We start from the raw sequence: 22,692 nt of genomic DNA, 5'->3' as shown, positions 1-22,692 counted from the left end.
TGTTGGCAGAACTGCTTAAGGTTCTCATTCATATAGACCTGTAAAAATAAAGCTTTAAGACACTTTTATTTTGTTCCTGTGGAGTTTTGAAAAACTAACTTTATTATCCAGATTTATTCAAACAAAGACATTGCAGCACCAGAATTAAATAGATAAAATAACCCGTATTGTCCTTCTGGTTGTAACAGTCATGGCGACAAGAGGGATGAAAAATAAAAACGAGAAAAGTTCTCAGTGGTTGACCTGCCGCAGCTGCAGAACAGGAAGTGCAGCTGAGAGACCCGGTGAAAAGAGTATATGAGGCACATGAAGTGTCTTGCAAAAGTATTTACGCCCTGAACTGTTTCACTCTGTCACATGACAAGCAAAAATGTGTTTTATGTGGTGGGCTAACACAATTCTTAGAAGCATGGCATGCATTTTCATTCAGCCCTTCCTTATGAGGTACTTTGTAGAATTATATTTTACCGTAACTGCAACTGCAAGTATTGGGTTATATCTAGGGTAGAGTGGTAAAGTTCTGCTTAAGCTCACACTGGATGGAGAGCAGATGTGCACATCAACATTCAAGCTATGCTACAGATTCTTTAGATTGGATTTTAATATATCTGGACTATAACAAATTGATTTCTTTGAATCTAAAACATCCCGTCGTGTTCTGGCTGTTTGCTTGGTGTAAATGTCCTAAAGGAAGTTGAACCTCCCACACAAGTCTTGATTTCTTTTGAAGTCTTTTGAAGCCTCTAACAGGCTGTGTTCTCGGACTGCCCCATTTTTGGCTACATCCACCTTTCAATCGCAAAGTTGCTGCTAAAGAAAAACATTCCCATTGCTTGATGCAGTAACTACCCTTTTCCACCATGAGACTATTATGTTCAGGGTGATGTGCACATCAGCCAAAAGGTTCAATGTTCGTCTCATTCGACCTTGGCGTCTTCTTCTACTACATGGCTTGTGGGAAACTGCAACTGGGACCTCTTTTGGATTTCTTTCAATAGTTGTCTTCTTAAAATGCTTCCGCGAAGAAACGATTTGTGGAGTAAACGTGCAACACTTGTCCTGTCAACAACTTTTCCCACACGAGGAGCGATTCTGTGCAGCTCCCCCAAAGCTCCCAGAGATAGTTTGCTGCTTCTCTAATTAATGATCTCCTTCTCAGGCTCGTCAGTTTAGGTGGACATCTATGTCTTTGTACGTTTCACATTCGACAGGGCTCCGCAAAATGTCGACATCTTGAGAAATCTAAAAGCAATGGCACTGGATTTAGTGGCAGCTGTGTAAAAGGAAGCTAACTACCACATTTTTCAGATGTCCAATTTTAAGCAAATCTTTGTGCTAGTTTATCAACATAAACAATAAAATACATTGATGTGAAAAAGTTTGAGGGGTGTGAAAGCTTTTGCGAGGCATGACAGTATCAGTTCAGCTTTCAGTAACAATCAAGCCAACATTCTCTTCAGACAACTTCCCTATGTAACTGTGTAAACATTTACAGCAGATATAACTCCGAATTTGCAGCTGGAGTCAGTCTTTAGATTGAAGGACCGTCCATCCCCTGCAGTAAGACATTTCACAGGTTTTTACTTCTGGAGAAATAGAAGTCGATGCCTTTATCTCGATGCTGCTTGGGGGTGTGAGACGGGCCTTTCTTTCCTCTTGGTGATGGTCCTGCTCCACCCTGCAAAAAAAAAGGTCAACAAATGTTGACTTGCATGAATCGACTTTATCATAGATAGTTCAACATTGACGGAAAAAAAACCCCCACACACACAGACACACAACAGGACTGGAAATAAATTGAAGTTTCTTAAAATTTCAAACCAAAATTGATGTTCTTTCCAGTAAAATGATTAAATAATTCATGCATATTAAAAATTTACCATAAGATAAAGTTTTGATTATAACTTAGACCATTTCAGAAGAGTAGGAACCCTGACACTGAATCATATTTAATTACAAATGAGACATTAATAGATAAAAACAAAATAAAAAAAAGTAACAGTTATATTATTCAACACCCAATTCATGATAAATTCCTTCCCCTTAAAAGTTGGTTGCTGTGATTTCACAATAAAAACTATAAGTAAACTCTACTTATATGTAATGATTCATGTATTCCCTTTCTCTCACCATGGCTTGCAGCTGTTATAGGAAAAAAGCACCATTCCCTTTAAGTTCTCACTTCCCTTTTCTCTAGAACACCTACCGGTTTCTTGCTAACGTGTCGACTCCACTCGGGCGCCGTGACAATGGGGTTTGGGTAAGTCTCACCGAGCGACACGCCAGCGTGCGACAGTGCGGCAGAGCTCAGGTTCCAGGGCGTGTGAACGTCTGCCCCTCTTACGGCGCCCAACTCTGGGACCCACCGACGCACGTACTCCCCCTGAAGCAGAAGCATGAGCCCACGTTTATGTATCAGTAGGTTTTCACAAATCTATGCTTGTGACTGTAAAGCACAAGCAGATACTTGTGTGACTCAGATACTTGGTTTCCAGATCCAGACAAATACAGAAGGTGAATAAGATAAGCTTAATTAAAAAAAAAAAAAAAAAAAAAAACCATACATTGTTGTCATAGTCGAGAGCCTGTTTGATCATGTTGAACTTCCTGTTTTCTCTGGGGTCATTTCCTATGCCAGCGCTGTACAGCCAGTTCCCATAATTGCTGCAGACATCATGATCGATCTTTGCAAGAAAAATAATAAATTAATCACGGTAAACATGCAGAAATTAAAAAAAAAAAAAAAATCCTGTCAAAAATAAAATCATTTGGATGGGCTTTTTTTTGTGTGTGTGTGTGGTTAAATAAGCTGATCCTGAATGTCTACACATCATACCAGCAGATATTCAAACCACTCAGCTCCAAGTCTCCAGTCAAGGCCCAGATCCTTTGTGAGGAAGCTTGCAACGTTTTGCCGCCCCCTGTTGGACATGAAGCCTGTCAGCGCCAGTTCTCTCATGTTGGCGTCCACGAAGGGCACCCCTGTACGGCCCTCTGTAAGTGCAAAGGTCACAAACAAACCAAGACTTACATGAATTTTATTCTAGTGTGAGACTAATTTATGATCGACTGCATGCCATGAACTCCAACCTTTCCATGCGTCAAACAGCTTCGTGTCCATCTTCCATGGAACAGACTTTCCTTGAAGCCCTGAATTTAAATTGCAACACTGTAGTTTTAGATCTACACACTATATTGACAACATTAACAACAGATCAAACATTTTTCTAACATTACCTTTGACCTGAAACATTTTGTTTCCGTACTTAATGCCCACAAACTTGAAGTAGTCCCTCCACAAGAGCTCAAAAATGACCCTGCAACGCAAACGAATTTCAAATAATCGTGACCAGATTGTTTTCTGGGTGCATCTTTTTTAACATTTCAATATTTTGTCACATTACAATTACAAAAAAGATTGTGTATTAACTTCCTAACAAATGATACAAGAGGCACTGATACCAGTTCAAATACTGACCAGTAGGTGCTCTGATTCGCTGTCCGCTCCCTCTCGTACTTTTTGATCTGATGGTAAATATACCTCGGAGAAATGCATCCCAAAGCCAGCCTGCAATGCAGGATCATAGAAACATGTTAGAGAAGCAACAAGAAGGGGAACATCTGAGAAATAATCCACAGTGAAAATTATATTTAAAAGAAAAACTCGCCACGGTGAAAATTTTGTTGAGTAATCCACCCCGATCAAGCCGTTACGAGTTTCTTTGTAAGTCGCCACAGCATCCTAGAAAAATAGGCAGGACCCTTTATATTTCCTTCAAAAAAATGTTTTTGATCAACAGTATATAAAACGAAGTTTGTATATTTCTGTAATGCAGGTTGCACTCACGGTGTCCCAGAAATAGTGTTTGAGTCTTGCAAGGGCGCTACTTTCTCCACCGGTGCAAGGGAAAGCTGAGCGAGGATCAGCCACAGGCTCTGGATGGTTAAACAGCACAGAAACAATGAAACACAATGATTCATAAAGACTCCACTATAAACGGGGGTCCGGCTAAACCAAAGCTGAGTTTTAATGAAGAGATTCATGCTCAACCATTTTCCACTCAAGTTTGACATGGAGAAGTGGATTTACTTTGAGTCACTGCACACACATGGTAAATATACAAGATTGTGGAGCTTTAGGAGTCCAGGCTAGTTTGAAAGGAGGGATATGAAGACGTAGAGGGGAAAGCACTGGAAATAAGCTCTTCTCTGTGAACATTCACCAGTCTGCTGCAGGTCCTCCGCTGTGGGAATGGCTCCTTCTTCCAGCCCCGGGGGAAGGGGGTTCAGCCTCTCGGGGGTTTGCAGCACAGGCCTCACCCTGCTCTGGCTCTCCACCGCCTTTCTGAACTCAGTGTACACATCAGGCAGCCTGCGAGCAAGAGTTAAACAACATTCCTAGAATATCTTTCTCCTGAAGTAGCTTCTCCAGCAGGAGTCCGATTTGTTTTATGTTCAGCCGAGCAGCATCCTCCCCACACCTGGACATGTGGTGGAATGGCAGGTCTTCTCTGTGGAACAGCGTGGAGCCCCAGCAGGTGTGAACTTTCACCTTCAGCTGAGCACAGACTTCCTTCACCTTTTTCTCCACGTTCAGCTCTTCAGAAGCGACCTGGATTTGAGTACATGGAGGTAAAAATGTGTTTTCAGACAGAATCATGCCTTACACAAGGTATTCACCCACATACACACGGCGATTCCTATGTTAAGAAATAAAAAATAAGAAAAAAAAAACATACACCTTCTACCTAAATATGCACTACTTCATGTTGGTTTAGCACATAAAATCACAATAAAATACATTAAAGATGAGGAGAACATCCAAGTACCTCTTCGTGGAAAGCCACGCTGCTAACGGAGCCGAGCTGTTTGATGAGGTCAGCGACCACCTCCTCTGGCTTACCCTTCCTCACCACCAGATTGCTGTCACACACAAAAATAAAAAATAAATAAACACACACGACTCGCAGTTGGCATAATACCACGCAGCTGCATCCTGGGCAGAGGGATCGCTGGGCGGAAAAAGTTACGGGAACAATGTGTGCAGCAGCAACGTTAGACCCAGATGTATCCTGATCCTGTTAGAAACGAGTTAATGTAGTCCTAGAAAGCTAAAAAACATTTTCTGCACACGGTGTGACTTGGAGTATATCCTCAAATCAAGTGAGCAGGGTTCTGCCAAATGTTTGGTGTAAAAAGTACTAGACTTTTCCAGATTCAACATTCAGGGATTCTCAGTTCTTTGAGCTCATTTTCAAACTGAAAATACTAAACTTGACTATGAATGTACGGCAGATAGTTCTAAAGTAATGAATGAATGTGAAACCTAGAAAAACCCAAAACAAGAAAAAACAGAAGGGTACTTGAGGTATGAAGTAGGCAAGGAACAGCACAAGGAGGAAAATAAGAAAGGAGAAACAGAAGGAAAGGAAATAGGGACACAAAGAATGGAAAAACTGAAGAAAAAAGTATAAGAAGGTATTTAGGACACATGGATGGAAAGAAAGGAACAACAGACAGAATGATTTAATTATGGAACCAATTAAAGAAGGAAACAAGAACAAAAAAAGAAACAACCACAAATGAAGAATTATATATTTGACCGGCCAGCACAACACAGTTAATGTAGATGGAAACTTTTTACAGACACATTTTTTCAGAAGGAAACAAATTATCCATGTTCTATGATCAGGGATTCTGTTTTCTATTTGGTTTGACCAAGTAGAACCAAAAATGTCCATCCACTTTTACTCAGAAAGACGTGGGCGAAAAACTTTGTCATTTTATTTTGATTTATAAAACTCCTAAAAACTAAGAACAACAAAAGTTTTAAAAGAAACAGTGGCCCATATCCTGTTGTTGTTAAGAAGAGACGGGAAAAGTTTTATATAAATAAAAAAAAAAAAATCAGATTTTTATGGCCTTTAAGAACTTTCAACATGATGATTTCGGCCCATGTGACAAAAAGTTTGGACATCTCTGGGATAGGGATTAAAGACTGAAAATACATGGACTTTTCTGCGCACTTATTTTATATTTCCATACTTTTCCAGACTGTTTGGGAACCCTGAGTCAAATCTCCAGTCCATGTAAATCATATAAAGCTATAAAATTAATAACCAACCTGCCCTTGCTGAGCAGCATGTTTCTGAGGTCTCGGATGCTCTCCAGTAAGAAGCGCAGACGGAAAGGTCCCGTCTTTGGCAGGTTGAAGTTGTACGTGCCCACGTAATGTCTGGGGTCGAAGCAGTACAGAGGGACTATGTGTTCGGCATTTCTCTGAGCCCAGTGGAAGAGCTGGAAATCAAAGAGTACAATGCCAGGATTGTTATAAATCTGGGAAAAGAGCAACATAAAAAACAAACAATAACCAAAAAAAAAAAAACCATAAAAACCACAAATGTAATTAAATCATGATGACTGCTGGTATTTAAAACACAAAATCTAGAATTATTCAGTTTTTTTCCCCAATTCAGACAGGTTATTGGATCTTTGAAAGGAGGATATTACATATGTGCACTACTTCCAAGAGAGACAAACTGGCTAATTATTAGGAACTATTTTCCATCTTAAAAAAAACAAAGAAACAAACAAACAAAAAAAAAAACACAGGCATGTGATGGAAACTAATGGAGTGCCACCCAAAACTCTCAAAACGGCTGTTTCTAGTCAGCATGCTATGAGCAGCATGTTTGTTAGCTGACTATCTGCCGTGACATAGCTGCTCAAATTATCCAGCGAGTGTCAAGTAATAATATTACAAATGTTGCTTTGTGGAGAGCAGAAGATCCATACACGTGCAGTGGAAAATTAGAGTAATCAGTTAACCAAACAGTCATGTTTCTGGACTGTAGGAAAAAGTCAGACTACCAGGAGAGAACCCTGCATGCAAAGGGAGAACAGAAAAAATACATAGATGCTGTATAGCAGTAGTTTTTTTAATATAGTTTTTGTTTAAGTCTATGTCTTGAAATAATTGCTAAATGTTATGAAAAACATCATGGCCACTGAAGAAGACCTAATTGCATTAGTTGTAAATGTAACTATGTAATCTTACATAAGTCTAACTTAGGTTTTATCTAATTAAAACAGAAATGATCAAAATATTGAATCATTTTGCAGCATGAAATACCACTTCAATATGCTGGTTTAAATAACCCAGTCAAGGGAAAACAAACCCTGACTTTTAATGATACATTTCTTTTGGTATCATAGTTGAAGTTTTACTGTTTTTCAATTAAAATAATTGAAAAACATTTACTCCGTAGCTATGTTAGGTTTACACTGCATCATGTTTATCCTTAATGTGTAGTTATTAAAAGTAAACATCCAAACCAAAATACCTGAAGAATTCATACATAAAATGCCATCATCTAGAATTTATTAGATTAATGCCTGTTGATTTAGAACACCCAATGCTGTATTTTTTTTATTTTATTTTCATATAAATTTTGTAAAAAATGAAAAAAGGTGAATAATAAAGGAAACTTGATAATGATGATAATAATAATAATAATAATAATAATAATAATAATAAAAACAGCAGGGTATTAGATGACCTACAGGATTTCTTAAGGTGTGTGGCGGCTTTTTTTTGAGTTGGTGGACTTTATCTTGACATATCAAAATAGCAGAATTGACAATGATAGGTTGTTCTATAAGTGACGAATATATAAAGGTAGTTTCGCTGACAGAAAAAGAAATTCTCTTGATTTTACTCTGAAGTTGAGGCTTTTATTCTGAAGGAAATTGTGCCGGAAGTAAAAAGTTGAATTCCTTGTGTAATTTGATGCCGTTTTAAATTTGTAAGACTTGTAAACTCATCGGTAAATATGGCAAATATAAATGCAAACGTTAGCTAGCATTTAATTTTGCTCCACAGTTTAATCATTCAAGTCCGAACAAAACATTACCACACGTTTATTTGCAAGTTTACATTCTTACCTCATTGTCGTGAAGCCGCAGGTCGTTTCTCAGTAAACATATTACAGTACGAGTGGTTGACATTGTAGTTTAGTTTACAGATGGACAGAAGTTTTACATGAAAAGTAATAAAACTCCAGTCTGACTGGGAGCGTTTCGCCCGTGTGTGACTTCTCTGTGTTGCCGTGGCTGCTGTTGCGTTCAGGTCACGTTTTCAGGCACGACGTTACAAAACCTCAGGTTTTATAAGAAGGTTTTCTAACAGCTGCTGAGGGAGCATCATTGTTGGCGCAGTTCAATATAAATTGCCTTTGTAATACTCTGTCTTCCATATTTGGTTATTGATTGTTTTCTTAAGACTAATGTACGGAAGAGGATTAGGGCCACTGGGGGAAAATAATCCTGACTTTAATCTCAGTTCTGAGATTGAGACAAAAATATCACTTCCTTCATCAAAATATCCTATCCGTTTAAAATGAAACGCTATCACAGAGGTTTGCACTAATCCTTTTATGATAGCATCCTACCTTTTAAAAAATATTTTAAATACAGAGGTATTTGTAAGAATGAAACAGTATCAGACGGGTGAAACAGGTTTTTATTTAAATTAAATTAAACACAGACATCTACAAATACAGCTCTTTTTTGCGCATTAATATGTTGTATGGCAGTCCGTTTAAGCGGATCCACAAAAGTTTCAGTCATAATCATGGGCGTCCACTCGGATTCCGCGTCCTGGGAGATCAGAAAATACGCTTTTTAATCCAGGTCCCAAAGAGGGTAACATTAAACCTGTAAAACCTAGTCAACTGCAAAGAAACAGTACGAATCTAAACCTCTAATGAAACTCATATAGCACTATATGTTTGATTCATAATCTATATATTTTTAGAATAATCTAGAGAAACAGCAAAAGTTTATATTAATTTTTTTTATAATGCAGTTTTCAAAATGTTAATTTTAAGAACTAATACAGTTTCAGAAAAATTTAGAGAAACATGGTTTTTAACCCTAAAACTATGAGGGCTAACTTTTTTATATTTTCAGAGCTTCATAGCAAAGAGTGAGAGACATTTATGGAGAGTGATGAGTGCCAAATTACAATAAATAACTTATGTAGTAATTATTTAAATGTGCCACTAATTTATTAAAACTCATCACTATCCATAGATCTGTGTCTTTTGATCTGTCTTTAAATAATTCATAAATTGCTTATTTAAAAATACACAATAAAGTTTTGTAAAATACATTTTTCTTCATCTTTGATTTTTGTTTTGTAAATATAAGTCAACAAAACTTAATTAAATGTTCAGCTTCAATTTAACTTAATGTAAATCATGAACTTCTTGTTGTTCTGATGTTTATGAACTAAATAAACTATTTACTGGTCAGAATCTGGAGCTGTGCAGATCATTACCAACTTCAACTGTGATCTCCACAGAAACAGAGACGCTCTGCCTTCAACAAAACCACCAGTCAGATCCACTTTACTGTCTAAAAATCATCTAGTTTCAACCATATCTATTATCTTTCAAGTCCCTTACTTAATTATCAATCATTTATTTAAAAAAAGTTGTAAAATTACAAAATAAAAACAGAATGTTCGTCCACTTTTCAATTTTCTCGAATGTGTTTTGAAAAAAAACAATCAACTTAAAATAGCAGTAAAGCTGAACCGATAATGTGCAGTGGTTGCATAAAACAACATAGTGATCAAATTGTGTATTAACATGCAAGACAGCAGTTCAGTATGGCTACAGCCCATAAGGACTTTCTGTCAGCTGTTATCCTGAATTATACCACAGCATCATGGCAGCACACTACATTTTAAATAAAATAACTGATGCTGCTTTGCTTTATTATACAACAAACAATAAGGCTAATTATGCTGTTTGTTTTCACTATTTGTTTTGTGCATAATCTCTTTTAAAACAATTAATAAAATGATGTAATCAGTGAAGGTGAAACAGAAACAAGATGGAGGAAAAAAAATAAAACAGAATACAGTCTTAGACCTTAGATTTATTAAGTTAAATGTACAAAACATCGATGACTTGATACATTTCATGTTTCAAGGCTTTGTCATTTCAAACAAAACAAGCTCTGTGTCAATCAAAAGCCTTCCAGTCCTTTAATATTGCCTGCCAGCTCTCAGACAGTCATACACACTCTTGTGGCAAGTTGTTTTTTTTTCTTTTTTTTTTTCTTTTAGCTGCAGTAGTCTGCTGTATAACGTAGACTCTAGTCAATTAGATCTGTCTATAAAGTAAAAGAGATTTAATACAAAAGCACAGAACAAGGTATTTACAGAATAAGTAAATCCTGGGTGTGCTCTCTAACAGAGCAACCTTACAGGGAAGCTCCCGGCTTTGGCAGTGAAGATTTTTCGTTTACAAAGAGAAACAGATAAGGCACTGAGACGGCTTAAAAAAACATTTGATCGTTCCATAAGCGCCAACAAATCGTAGCTACATCCAACGTCAGTTTGTCCCTAAGGTTTCATTTAAGGAAAACAGTTTGGTTCTGTGAGAGTCACACAGAGCAAGATGTGCTGTCAGCTCGTAAAGTGGTCCATCTGACTAGAGCTAAAGGAAGGCATGGTGGCTCACTGGATTGATACTGAACTTACAAACATAAAGAGAACTTCAATCTGTTTTTTTTTCAATGCAGGGTTCCTATTAACAGTCTGGAAAAATATGGATTTTTTTTTCTTTTTTTAGTATTTTCCAAATCAGCAGACTTTAGACTATATTCTCGAGTCCATTGTCTACAAGCACTCCATCAATCCATACATCCGCTTGTGCATCAAACTGTCTATCCATCTGACCATCAGCCTATCAGTTTGGTAACTGAATGGTCTACAATTCTACCATCCATCTTAACACATTTGTCCATGCATCCGACTGTCCATCTACATGTCTAACCATCAAGCCATTAATTTTCCATCCAGCCATCCATCTCTCCATCCATTCATCCTGCCTACTGTCTAAACTTGACACCATGTTTGTAGTTCATACTTTAAAAATAGCTAAAAAGCACCAAGAACTCTTAAGAATTTCAGCCTGAAAGTTTGTCGTGCTGCTTAGGAACCCTGCGAACATTTAAAACACCACAGTAACGTAATGCATCAGATTTGGTCTGTGCAGTTCAAAGTGCACAAAGCTGCCGTAACGGAGAAACAAAAGGCTTTCAGGGCTCTGAGGTGGCAAAAAAGTCCGCTGTGACTAATACTGCATGTTTTGCAAATCCTCTTTGGCCAACGTAAAAATGGAACGAGGCTCACCAGACGGGTAAGATGGGATGACGGTCTCTGACTCATACAGAAGTGTTGTTATTGCTTAAGAGACATTGCACATAGTTGCAAATGTTTGGTTGTCTTTACATATCAAAATAATAGTAAAAAAAAATAAAAATATTAGAAAAATATCTCCTCGGTTGATTATCTCGCACATGTAAATGTTTCAATACATGATATCAAAAGTGCAACTTTATAACAATCCTTCTGAATGGGGTTTGGAGTGCTAATAGGAAAAAGGAAAGGCTGTTAGGAAAAAAAAAAAGACATTCATACTTACAAATCATTATTGTAAGGCATTGACAAAAATGCATCATATTTGTCTTAAAGGTGACAGTAGAAATCGGATCTAAAAATGACCGTGCGTGTTGTATAAAAATATTTTTCCATCTTAATTTCATTCAGTTGTATTAAGCTGATGAGGAAGTTACAGTACTATCAGATGTGAGCGGCGTCACCAGTCAGTCACAAAGTCAACTCATGGTGGAGACGCTGCAGCGAGACAGTGAGACGGGCGAAGAAGAGACCCCAGAAAGCTTAAAGCCTCTCTGTGCTCCGAGTTTGGCCACTTTTCCTTCTCTCTCCTTGAAGAATGCTGACCCGGATCCTTTGAGACTGTTGAAGTGCCACCTTGGCGGCCCGTTTCTGAGGCAACCAGCGACGGACGCCTTAGATGACTCTGGAGGTCTGATCGCAGTCAGCCTCGCCTCTCAGTAAACAGTCTGTGTTGAGCCAGGCGTCGAGAACTGAAGGAGTACGGACAAGGCAGACACCGATCGATTATAGAGGAGGGAAGCTGCAGTGTTGCTGAACCCTGCAACCGGGCGACGGGAAGAGGGGGAGGAGGAGCCGGGACCGCCGCGGCCATGCAGGCAGTGCACGGAGGGGGGGGATAACTCTGTCAGGGGTCCCTCAGCGTTCAGAAGGTACTCTGGACAAACGGGTGGCTGAGCAGGATGTCCGCCGTGGGGCGCCACTTCTCCTCCACAAACACTTGCCGCAGGAAGTCCCTGCACGAGTCAGACACGCCCTCTGGAAGCATGGGCTTGGTGGGCTGGGTGGCGATCTTAAAAATGGCGGCCATGGCCTCGTACTCGGCCCAGGGAGGTTTCTGAGTCAGCATTTCAACAACAGTGCAGGCGACACTCCTGAAGGAGAAGAACAACACAGGAACACAGGTTAGTTTTACATGCTCGATTCATCATAAAACGCTGCATCGTACAATATGGAGCAAAAATAAGAAATACAGTTTTAGACGTCAGAAAGGTCTTTTAAAGTTATTTTTTGCACTTTGGCTGATTTGTCACTCATTTTTTGTTGATTTATAAAATTAAAGCTGACCTTGACTATCTTGAGTTACACAATTGATTGCATTAGCTATATGTCAATAAATCCTGACCCACAAATTTCCACAAAAGATTACCTTTTTTGGAACTGTAGCTTTATTTATTTATTGAGCCATTTACAGTACCTTTTAAAAGTGCCCATATTAGCTACATTTAAAGAATAAAAATGGCCAGGTATACAGATTGGGTGGAAAGGCGGTATTAAGTAAATTAAATCTAAAGAGAAATGCCTACGCTTTAGAAATCTACATCAAAATGTCACCAGAAAAATTGTTCTTCTTGGCAAAGTATAAAGTTAGAGGTGATTTTTACAGTTTTGCATATTTAGTTTTCATACCAGTTTTATGTGCCCATAAACAAACTAAATCATCCATTTCAAATCTTTGTGTTGAATACCACAGCTAACCTGTAATACTCACCCAGCAGTTCTCTGACTTACACAGTAAAAACATATAACATTTGACAAAATGTGTTCACATCAATTTGCCAGAAAACGTCAACAGCACAGTTTTAACAAAAGTTTATTTCAGTGCATTTATTGCTGCTTTATAATTGTAGTGCGCAACAGATCGATATCCCCTCCGGGAATCATTCCTTTCTGCCCTCCATCCGAAGGTATTCTTACCAAACATCAGCTTTCCGGCCGTATCCCTCCCCGTTTATCACTTCGGGGCTCATCCAGTAGGGGGTGCCAGTGACAGACTTGATTCCTGTTCCAGTCATGCAGATGGTCTGGATCCGTTTGCTCGCTCCAAAGTCGCCGAGCTTGACGTTCCCAGAGGAGTCTCTCAGGATGTTAGCACCTGACGGGGACCAAACAAAACGAGCTCAGAGCTACTCACGACTCCTTTGAGAGCTGCCACGGAGAGTTCGTTTACCCGAGCCAGCACGTCGACTGACTTCAGAGGAACGGTTGAAGTCCGGAGCCTGACTAATCTGGCAGGCTATCTTTTAAAGTACCAACTCAGATCTTCAGGCTGTCATTATATGCATACTTTCCTTCCTATTTATGCATCATCCACTTTCCCCTCCCTTTAAAGTGATTGCCAAGTTGGGCTCGTATGTATCAGAAGTTCGAATGCTGAATAAACGGCTCCACGTGAGACAGATCAGACCTCAGCCCCGTCTCCCCTACTTCCGTACTACTTTTCCAACATGTCCGTCCCATTTCCTCTGGGCACGCCACTTGTTTGATCAGTGACTAACGTGAGCCACTTGCCGCTCACCCTCCACACCCAAAGAGGGATTAGATAGCCGCAGAGAAGTGACTTGGGAAGCTAAAACTGTAACACTGACTTGCTTGCTTCCATCTTCAAGCACATATATTGACGTTAAATCGTCTGAAAACTCAGGGATTTCCATTTGTTTGCCTTCTTTTGAAACATTAGCTTCAGAAAAAGTCTCAAGCTATAGTCACATACCACCTGAGCTGACATTTTCTGTTGAGGGAAACGATGTTCTTGTGTGGCGAACTGACCTCACGCCATATATTAAACGTGTGGAGCATTTCCAAGTGGAAAATCCCACCCACATGTGCTGTCATGGAGCCTGGCTGCGTCCCGGGTGACCCACTATCTTTTTTTTTTTTTTTTTCCCTCTACTGACAAAACCAGACGGGATGTTTCCCTCTTTCTTGGCTGCTGCGGCCTAACGAAGCAGCGACTCCCAAAGCTGCGGGCAGAAAAACCAAAGCCTTTCCGTCCGGTGTCGAGCATTTTTAGACTGGCCACCTTCACCAGCGTGAAGCCTAATATACCGCAGAGGAGATGTTAAAATAGTGCAGTTTTCCATCCACGTTCTGAGTAGGAGAAATGAAAAGAGGAACTATGGGAACAACCTTACATGTTGAAAAGTGGGATTTTTTTTTCTGACAGACCAACATGAAAGTGGCGAATGTTTGTGAAGTCGGAGGCAAATGATAAGTGGTTTATAAAAAGAATCTTAAAAGTGTGGCAAGCATTTGTTCTTTCTCTGCCAACAGAGCTGCAGTCTTTTGGGGTATTAGCTTTGACTAGGACAGGAACAATTAATCAGATTAATTAGAATGAGTTGATTTTTGAAATAATTGTCCACTAATTTAGTAAACGATTAACTGTTAAAGAACAACACCCAGAATCAATTAAGTCAAAACTGTACAAAACATACCTACAGCTTAGATAAGAAAAAAAACGTTGTAAATATGTTCAACCTAGAAATTTTCATGTAGCATAGTTTTAGCTTAAAATTCAGTAATAAGAAAAATCCTGTAAGGTACATTTTGCAATCCAATTATTATTATTATACTATTATTTATAGTATTGCATAGAAAAAGCCTGAAGTGGTTAAATAAAAAAAAAATCTGGAGAATGTTACAATTAATTGTCCAAATAAACAATAGAATAATCAATTACTAGATCAATTGTTAGTTGCAGTCTTATCATAGACTGCAAATTTTGTCCGTCTTTGCAAACTGCTTCACGCTCAGTCATACTGGACAGAGAACGTCTGTTAACGTCAACTTTATGTGCGTGTTAACGAGATTAAGTTATACACAGGTAGATTTTATGCTCCAAATACCAGACGACTTCTGAAGACAATTAGTTTTGCAGGATTTTATAAAGTGATTGAGTAAAAAGGGGTGAATACAAAAGAATGCCACACTTTTTTTTTTGCACGTTTATTTGTAAAACGTGTGGAAAACTACGCATCGCCTTCCACTTCGCTATTACCACCAGGGTTTTCCCCAGTGTATTATAAGCCTGGCCCGCCATGCTTTACTAGCCTCGCCACCAGGCTAAGCGTTGCTTGTTTACGTTTCAACGAGAGAGAAAAAAAAAATTGCTTTTTTTTAAAAACTTTTTTAAAGCCGGGCTGCAAGCATCTCTGTTGCTCTGAGCATTTCACTAGCAGAGCGGCTAGTGGCTCTGTGTCCGTTATCCCTGTAAGGTTCATGTCTGTGGTCCAGGTTGGCCGGAGCGTTTGTGGATAACGAGCAGCGCTAACCTCATCATGCAGGGTCAGCCCGTGAGGAGCTTTCGCGCTCTCCTCGGAGTCACGCATCACGCTGATTTTATATTATTTTATTATTATGTTTAGTATTATTTTTCCGGTTACACGATGCATCAAACCATATCAAATGCGTTGTCTACTTAGAGTTAATGCGCGCGGCCGCACGGAGATCTGAGAAACTCGTGACCGTCAGGCACGGTCGAGTCCCATAAACTCGACCAACCAGAATAGCTTCTGTGACGATTACAAACTCAACAGACACGAAATGGAACAACTACTGAAGCGGATTTACTCATTGTGCATGGCCGGTCGAAGGCTGCATTAGGCCTTTGCGCAGACTTTGACTTAGGGGCCCCTCTAGCTGCTAAAATCATCAGCACTTCTAACAGCTGTTAGTTAGTGAAATATGGCAGAAGGAAGTAGCTTAAATGGCCAGCCTAAAAAGCCATAAGTTATAATTGCAGTTTACTAATTTGTATTTGTAAATTCAAGGATTAAACTCACAGCATCAGATTGTTGCTATGGTGACAAAACAATCTAACTATGAATATTGTTCTTTGAAGTTTTACAAAGTAAACTTGCCAGCTCTTTAAAATCTTGCATTTAAATGTTAAACAATTTAAAATTTTTAATTTAAGTATGATGAAAATGAATCAAGTTTAACAGTATTGATAATCTCAATAAACAAGTGTTACATTTATGTATCTGTGGTCTGTTTTAAAATATTAGCGTCTATGGGGCCCCTGAAGCTCTTGGGGGCCTGATGGAGCTGCTGACTTAATTTGGATTAAACGGAAGTGCAAATTTGTTGTTTTTAGACTAGTTGCAGGTTTAAATAGCATTTCACTGGAGATGTTTTCCTGTAACGTATAATTACACAGTAATACTTTAATATTTTCTGTCAACTTAACATCTTTTAATACAAAAACACGGTGGACGGCCGGTGGACTGCCTTGACGCCCCCACCACCGGGCTTAGCAAGTTTTCTGGGGGAAACTCTGCACCACTTTGTGTTGATTTACCACCAAAATTCCCCCTAAAATACGTTGAGGTTTGCGGATGTATTGTGGGGGGGAATGAATACTCTCTCAAAATTTTATAGTTTTCTGAGCAACTGGTTCAGTTTCTCCGAAGTTTTAGAAGCCATACATCGAATTAAAGCTCCCCTTTGACCTTTACAGGATTCCGGTTTCACTTACCTTTGATGTCCCTGTGCACAATCATGTTGCTGTGCAGGTAGGAAACTCCCTGAAGGATCTGCCTGGTGTATCTCCTTGTCACCTTCTCCGTCAAAGCCCCATAGGCTTTCAGCTGGTCCTTTATTGAGCCCTGGTGGGACAGCGAAAGAGCAACAACAGCTTTTATGAGAACATGTGGAAAAATGAATCACGCTCGCAGCGAGATTCATCACAGCTACCAATACACTCAAACAAGAGTTATTTTTGTAATGGAAACGGCGCCTCGCTGCCAAATTCCAAACACGAAACCCAAATATGTAAACAGCGCCGTAAGAGGATTGTCTGATGCTGAGATCAAACAGCGTCTTAGTTCCCTTTTTGAGTTCTTCCAAAGGAAATCTTTGCGGAGTGAAGGTGTGATCCAATACCACTTAAGATGTGATAAAAAAAAAAACAAAAAAAAAACATGTTTCTCTTTACTTTCAGCTGTCAACAACACACCTCTAAGACAAACCTCAAGCTTAGCCCTCCCACTCTGAACCACCGGCTCCTTCCCCGGGCCACTCAAGTTTTATCGAGCACAGACCCACAAAACCTTGGCCTCTTGTCACCTCCTCCTCTTACATCAGCCAACTCCAACACACTATAAACGTTTCCATTTCCAGACAATGTGTGACTAAGACCGAGAAATTATAGAAAAAAGGAAAGAAAAAAAAAAGATCAACAGGCGACAGTCTCTCGCTAAAGAGCTCATTTTCACAGAAAATGATCCCATAAAACAGGCTGTTCTGCTCACATTAACCACTGAGACCATGTTTGGTGACAGCTGGTGACGCTTTTCAAATTGTTTTCTAGCTGAAATCGACTGCAGGAATCTTTCTTAAAAAACAGCCGAGATTTAAACGAACGCTGTGCAGAGTGTTTTTGAGGATCCTCATAAGTCATCATCAAAAACATTTTGAAATGAAGCCACAGTTCAAATACAATACATACTTTAGCTTTCCTTACTAATTATTTGCAAACTAATGTAGCTATGCACTGATCCAAATTTTCCTGGTTATTAATGATTTCCAGTTTTGTTTGAGTTTTTGAAAAAAAAAAATTCTCTCTAAAGTAAAATGGCAAATAAGACAAAAGCCAGATGTGGGTTATTTGATAGCGGTACTATTTTTTTTTAAATCCTATTGAAAATGAAGCAGATACATAACTATCCCATTTCTGCATCACAGCTTATGTCTACAATCTTAATCTGATGTGATTTTTAGTCAACTCAAAAGGTGCATCAAAGTACTCACTGTGTCTTTATGCATCTGTAGACCAGAAATGATTAAGTTCAGGAATAGCTTTGATGCACCCCAAGATTAGGGGTGAAAGAAATATCAGCTTTAGCATTAGTAATAAAGTTTAAAATCACATAGATCTGAAATATAGTAATTATAGTTCATTAGGCCTATGCCTTTAAGCACAGCCACTATCTAGGGCAACAAGGTTGCTTATTGCCCACTTAGTGAAATCCTGATTCAGGTCAGCACAAGAAAAGTAAGAAACCACAGAAAGCATCGAACTGAAGCTTCATTTGCTCGTCTCTGCAAACCCCCAGCAGGAGTCGACCTCTGTCTGCAGCCGATCACTGATGAGCAACAACAGACCCGGGGTGTAGACACACAACTCTAAGAAATTTCACTTTTGACAGCTAGATTATATTAACTCTAAAGCAGAATGGGCACCTAGTTAAAAATGTCTGTTGCTTAATACATTATAGGCATCGTAACTTAATAAAATCAGACAAGCCATGTGGACAAATTAAACGTTCTTTTCCTGTAAATAATCGTTACTTCGAAGAAAATGTCAAACAAACAAAAAAAAAAGGAAGCAATTATGGCTGCGTAATCTGATTTATCCGAATCAGTGAAACGCCATCCAACAGTATGAATATCATATTGCCGTGCAAAATGCCTTCTTATGACGACTGGAAATAACACCAAGCTAATCTTGCATTCTAAACAGTCCTTTGCAGTACCTTTAATGTGCAAACTAATACTAAAGATACCGAGGAGCATGTACTGTTGAATGAGGGCACTAAAGTAGCAACCCAACAGTGGAACCACAGGAGTCACCTTCAAAATAAAAGCATTTTCTTTTCACAATACAATTAGCTCTGTGTGCAGAATTTAATGCCTTTGGGCTGTCAAATGCTCAGAGCTCATCTACATAAAATGGAAGGAACTAGTGAAGTTTTAAAATCAAGAAGATATCCTTCTAGCGTCAGGTTCTTCTATGACTCGGAACCAGAATATGCACACAGCAGTCACCAAGTCCTCACCTTTGAAGATAAGTGTAGCAGCTCTCTTCAGCATAAAAGTTTATGCTCAGTTCATGTTTGTCATGTAAATATAAGCATTATTATGTTCAAAGTTCCTACAAAACCAAAAAAAAAAAAAAGAAAAACAGTATTCCACAAGCATAAGTACTAGGTGGCAGAATACACACCCCGGGCATGAACTCAACAAAAATAGTGAGTTTTCTATGCTCCAGGTCCCGCAGACAGCCGTAGTACTGTACGATCCTGTCGTGACGCAAGTTCTTCAGCAGCTGGATCTCGCACTCCAGAGCATTCACTTCCTACAGAAAAAAAACGATCACTTAATATCTTTACATTTATTAAGATTTTTGCAAAAGAGAAAACACACACACAAAAGAATCCAGTAGGTTTATTCCAAACACATTTGCGCACAAACCTCACCTTGCTCGTTTCCTGGCTGTCGGGATCGAAGGGCACCTGCTTGGCGGCCAGCTCGCGGCCTGTGTCTGCGTCGTAGCAGAGGTAGACCTCCCCGAACGCCCCTCGTCCCAAGAGCTTTCCCTGCCGCCAGTTGACTGGCGCCCGTGGTGCTGCAGAAAAACAACACCAGATGATGAAAACCCACCGCTGGATTATTATTTTTTATTTTTTTTGCCAACTAAGCCCCTCGAAGACAGACAGCAACAGCGGAACTGTGATAAACCGATCCGAGCGAGCGCCGAGTTCCAAAGCAATAAAACACTGCTTAGACAGTAAAACCCTCCCAGACGGAATGTCAAATCCACCTTGGTTTGTCGAAGAGCTCCTACCGCAGACCCTCTCAGATTCAGGGAAACCCCAGATAAGACAGCCAGGCAGTGAAAACCGCGACCCGCCGACGCAAAGTTGTCAAAACCTAAGAAAGATCGTCACAGCAGCGCTCATCCGCTTCAGTCCCAGACTCTGAGACTTTGTTTTGGAATTAGCCCGCTGCTTTTTTGTGGCCGCATTAGACTAGTTTGGTTGTGCGTGGGTGAGGGCAGCGAGACGGAGACGTCGACCACAGACTGCTGAGCTGAGCTCTGGCAGGATGACAGAGGCTGTTTCTGAACAAACTGCAGATGTGATCAGGGAGCCTGCGACATGGACAGGTCTGCGTCGATCACAGAGGAATTATGCCTGTGGAGACTTACGGCATTACTGTACGTCACTGCTGCTCCTTCACACTCTGCATCACCAGGAATTAAAATAAGGCTGACGGAGGGTTGAAGGGAGAACGGATTATCTTTGATTTGGCACTAGCCGTTTCGGCGTAACAACTCAAGGTTTTCCCCACTTGTGTTAACGGAAAGCGCTTTGCTGAAAAAACCTGCTTAAATATTAAAGCACGGCTGTGTTTTTATCAGTTTATGAGGCTAATTAACTCAGTGTTTAAGAAAAATAATATTTATTTATGTTTTTAAAGAGGAACTAAGCAACAAATGGTTACAAAAAGCCAGATGTTCAGAGTTACAACTTAAAGTGTGAAGATTTGCTGTTTTTTTTTTTTTTTATCATTATTGTAAACAGATTTTTTGTTCCATTTTTGGCTCGCCTCACACAGTGAGCAAACATTACCCCCAGCCTTTAGTCACCTGCTTGTTTGCATCCAAAATTACATCACACACAAACATCACATCTCATCTGCAGATGGATTTGTTCATCAAACGTAGCACTGATAAAAAAAGAGGAAAAGTTCTGAAACGGATGGACGGAATTTTTAGATCACAGGATATCAAATAACATTTCCCCATACTTGCTTCTTTTCCATACTTATCCAGCCCTAGAACATTTTTCTTGAATTCTATAGTTTTCCCACAATGTGCAGTAACTCCAATCACAGGTCTTGAAAACCGTCAGGAACTTAATTTTACCTGCAGCGGTCTCACTTTGTCTCTTTCGCACATGTTTTTTGAAGACAGTCTTGCACAGACGTTTTCGGGTTAGGCCACTCTACTCACATTTGGCTGTGCCGCGCTGGCAGCTTTTGTCGGCAGTCCGGCCCAGCGAGCGCAGGTCGCTGAACGTCAGCGAGCTGTCACCATTGTAGCTGCGTGTGCGACTGGAGGGAACCAGCTGGAAAAGGTTCTCCTGGGGCATGAAGCTGCGCGGGAGCGTCCTGCGACCTGCAAGCAGAAACACACTGGTGACTTTTTTTTTTTTTTTTTATATTTTCTCTCATTCTGTTACTCATTAGAGGCCAAGACTCAACGCCGGCCAGAGTCTCTCACCACTCAGTCCCACTTCCCTTTAGACAGGAAGAAGGCCGCTGTATTTTTATACAAGTTTGGGTTCGCCACAGGGAGACATAAATCACAGCTAGTCAAGGTTAGCCTCAGAGTGAGCAATTACTTGCAGCTGCCTGGAACAAGCGCTGCAACACTTAATGCACCAAGTTTATATGAGAGAAGTGTTTCGTCAGGGGCTAAAAAAAAAAAAGGGGGGAATGTTGAAGTAGAAAAATTATAATTCAGAAGGGGTCAGCTCCCAGACGCCAATGGCGCAGAGAGCAGATGGTTCCCTCAGTGCGTATGGTTCCGAACAGTGCCCAGACGATGTATATTCAGATTACCCACCAATAATGTCATTGCTTTGTGTAAAGCAGGAGGCAACTATGGAACTGACACACCAAGTTTATCTTGTCTGATGTCTTTCCAAGATATGTAACCAAGATCTTATTGTTAGAACTTCGAATTTTCCAGCCAGGAACCGCTAATTGCTTCAATCTCGACAACCTGCCATAATGTTCCAGAAAAGAACTCTTTAAAATGAAAACCAACACGCAATGTTTTTGTGCTTTCTTTATTTAAGCACAAGAATCTGTTGACTTTGTAGCAAAGGTGATTTCTTACGCTCGCCGTAATCCTTGCTGCGATTGGGCAACTGGAACTGCCGTGGGAAAGTTCCTCCCTTCCCGTGTCGACCTGAAAGAGGGAGCAAAGAGGTAAAACCTTCACTCGCCGAAACGTTTAGTTTTCCCTCACGCCCATCCACCTCTCGGCACCTCTCGCTTCAAAGCTCATGCGCTCCTCTCCAAACGTGCACCGACGCAATGATGGAGTGCAATGATTAGAGAAGCTCGCATTTCCATAGATCACATCTGACAGGTCTCAGCGCACTGTTCCTGCTCATCCGTGCATGTCAAATCAGAGTTGAGCTCAGCAGAATGACACGCAGCTTTCCACACATGTAGCCCCGCTGATGCAGATGCTGCTGCTGCTGCGTCACCCTGATGCAGCCCAGGCAGAAACTTGAAACAGTCCTCCACTCTGCGGAGGCGTATTAAAGGCAGGTGGGGAGCCCCGTTGACGCACGTGAGCGGCGACCCTCGCAGCACACGCGCTAGAATAGGAGTGGTGATGGTAATGGTGGGGGGAGCGGGGGGGGGAACTGGGTCTCAATTGAAAGCAGCTGTTCCGTCACATGATGGCCTGCTCCAGCGCTGTTATTGTGGTTGTATCCCCATGGAGACGGGAGTTATTTTCTGTTTGGTAACATGGGACGGAGAGGAAAAATCTACTCACAGGGAATGATAAACACCGTAGGCCGTGACAGGAGGGGGCTGGGCTCTGCATCTGAGGAGAGGAGAGCCTGTGTGTGTGCAGTTGCGTCCTAATGTACCGTGCCGTGCACATGATTTGC

The 22,692-nt window shown here is 40.3% G+C and overlaps 2 protein-coding genes across 2 annotated transcripts in view; both read right to left on the bottom strand.

Annotated features, from left to right (window-relative positions):
• Positions 1–63: 63 nt before the first annotated feature.
• Positions 64–8,218, bottom strand: cry-dash (cryptochrome DASH). Its single transcript, XM_014992457.2, has 14 exons — positions 7,945–8,218; positions 6,125–6,297; positions 4,830–4,923; positions 4,482–4,612; positions 4,224–4,372; positions 3,848–3,936; positions 3,669–3,742; positions 3,479–3,568; positions 3,238–3,317; positions 3,091–3,150; positions 2,837–2,994; positions 2,565–2,684; positions 2,207–2,383; positions 64–1,678 (listed from the first exon to the last, which is right to left on the bottom strand). Exons 1-14 carry the CDS (start codon positions 8,005–8,007, stop codon positions 1,571–1,573), a joined length of 1,566 nt encoding a protein of 521 aa, XP_014847943.1. The 5' UTR covers positions 8,008–8,218; the 3' UTR covers positions 64–1,570.
• A 1,707-nt stretch (positions 8,219–9,925) lies between these two features.
• The window catches only part of map3k22 (mitogen-activated protein kinase kinase kinase 22), a 42,801-nt gene continuing 30,034 nt past the window's right edge, over positions 9,926–22,692 (bottom strand). The window contains exons 12-18 of the mRNA XM_014992456.2: positions 21,903–21,974; positions 21,012–21,176; positions 19,474–19,622; positions 19,221–19,352; positions 16,752–16,881; positions 13,190–13,367; positions 9,926–12,366 (exon numbers count right to left, since the gene is read on the bottom strand). Of these exons, the coding sequence (XP_014847942.1) occupies positions 12,138–12,366; positions 13,190–13,367; positions 16,752–16,881; positions 19,221–19,352; positions 19,474–19,622; positions 21,012–21,176; positions 21,903–21,974 (1,055 nt within the window). The 3' untranslated portion in view covers positions 9,926–12,137. The remainder of the gene's footprint in view (positions 12,367–13,189; positions 13,368–16,751; positions 16,882–19,220; positions 19,353–19,473; positions 19,623–21,011; positions 21,177–21,902; positions 21,975–22,692) is intronic.

This window comes from Poecilia mexicana, unplaced genomic scaffold (genome assembly GCF_051168715.1).
Source record: "Poecilia mexicana isolate PSO_F unplaced genomic scaffold, ASM5116871v1 scaffold_20, whole genome shotgun sequence".
NCBI lineage: Eukaryota > Metazoa > Chordata > Actinopteri > Cyprinodontiformes > Poeciliidae > Poecilia > Poecilia mexicana.
This window is presented reverse-complemented; position numbering and strand designations above follow the sequence as displayed.

Coding starts and splice junctions, on each gene's coding strand:
- cry-dash (XM_014992457.2), bottom strand. CDS start 8,007: ATGTCAACCACTCGTACTGTAATATGTTTACTGAGAAACGACCTGCGG. Junction 3,743..3,847: donor AACACTATTTCTGGGACACC/GTGAGTGCAACC, acceptor CTATTTTTCTAG/GATGCTGTGGCGACTTACAA. Junction 2,384..2,564: donor CTCTCGACTATGACAACAAT/GTATGGTTTTTT, acceptor CTTCTGCTTCAG/GGGGAGTACGTGCGTCGGTG.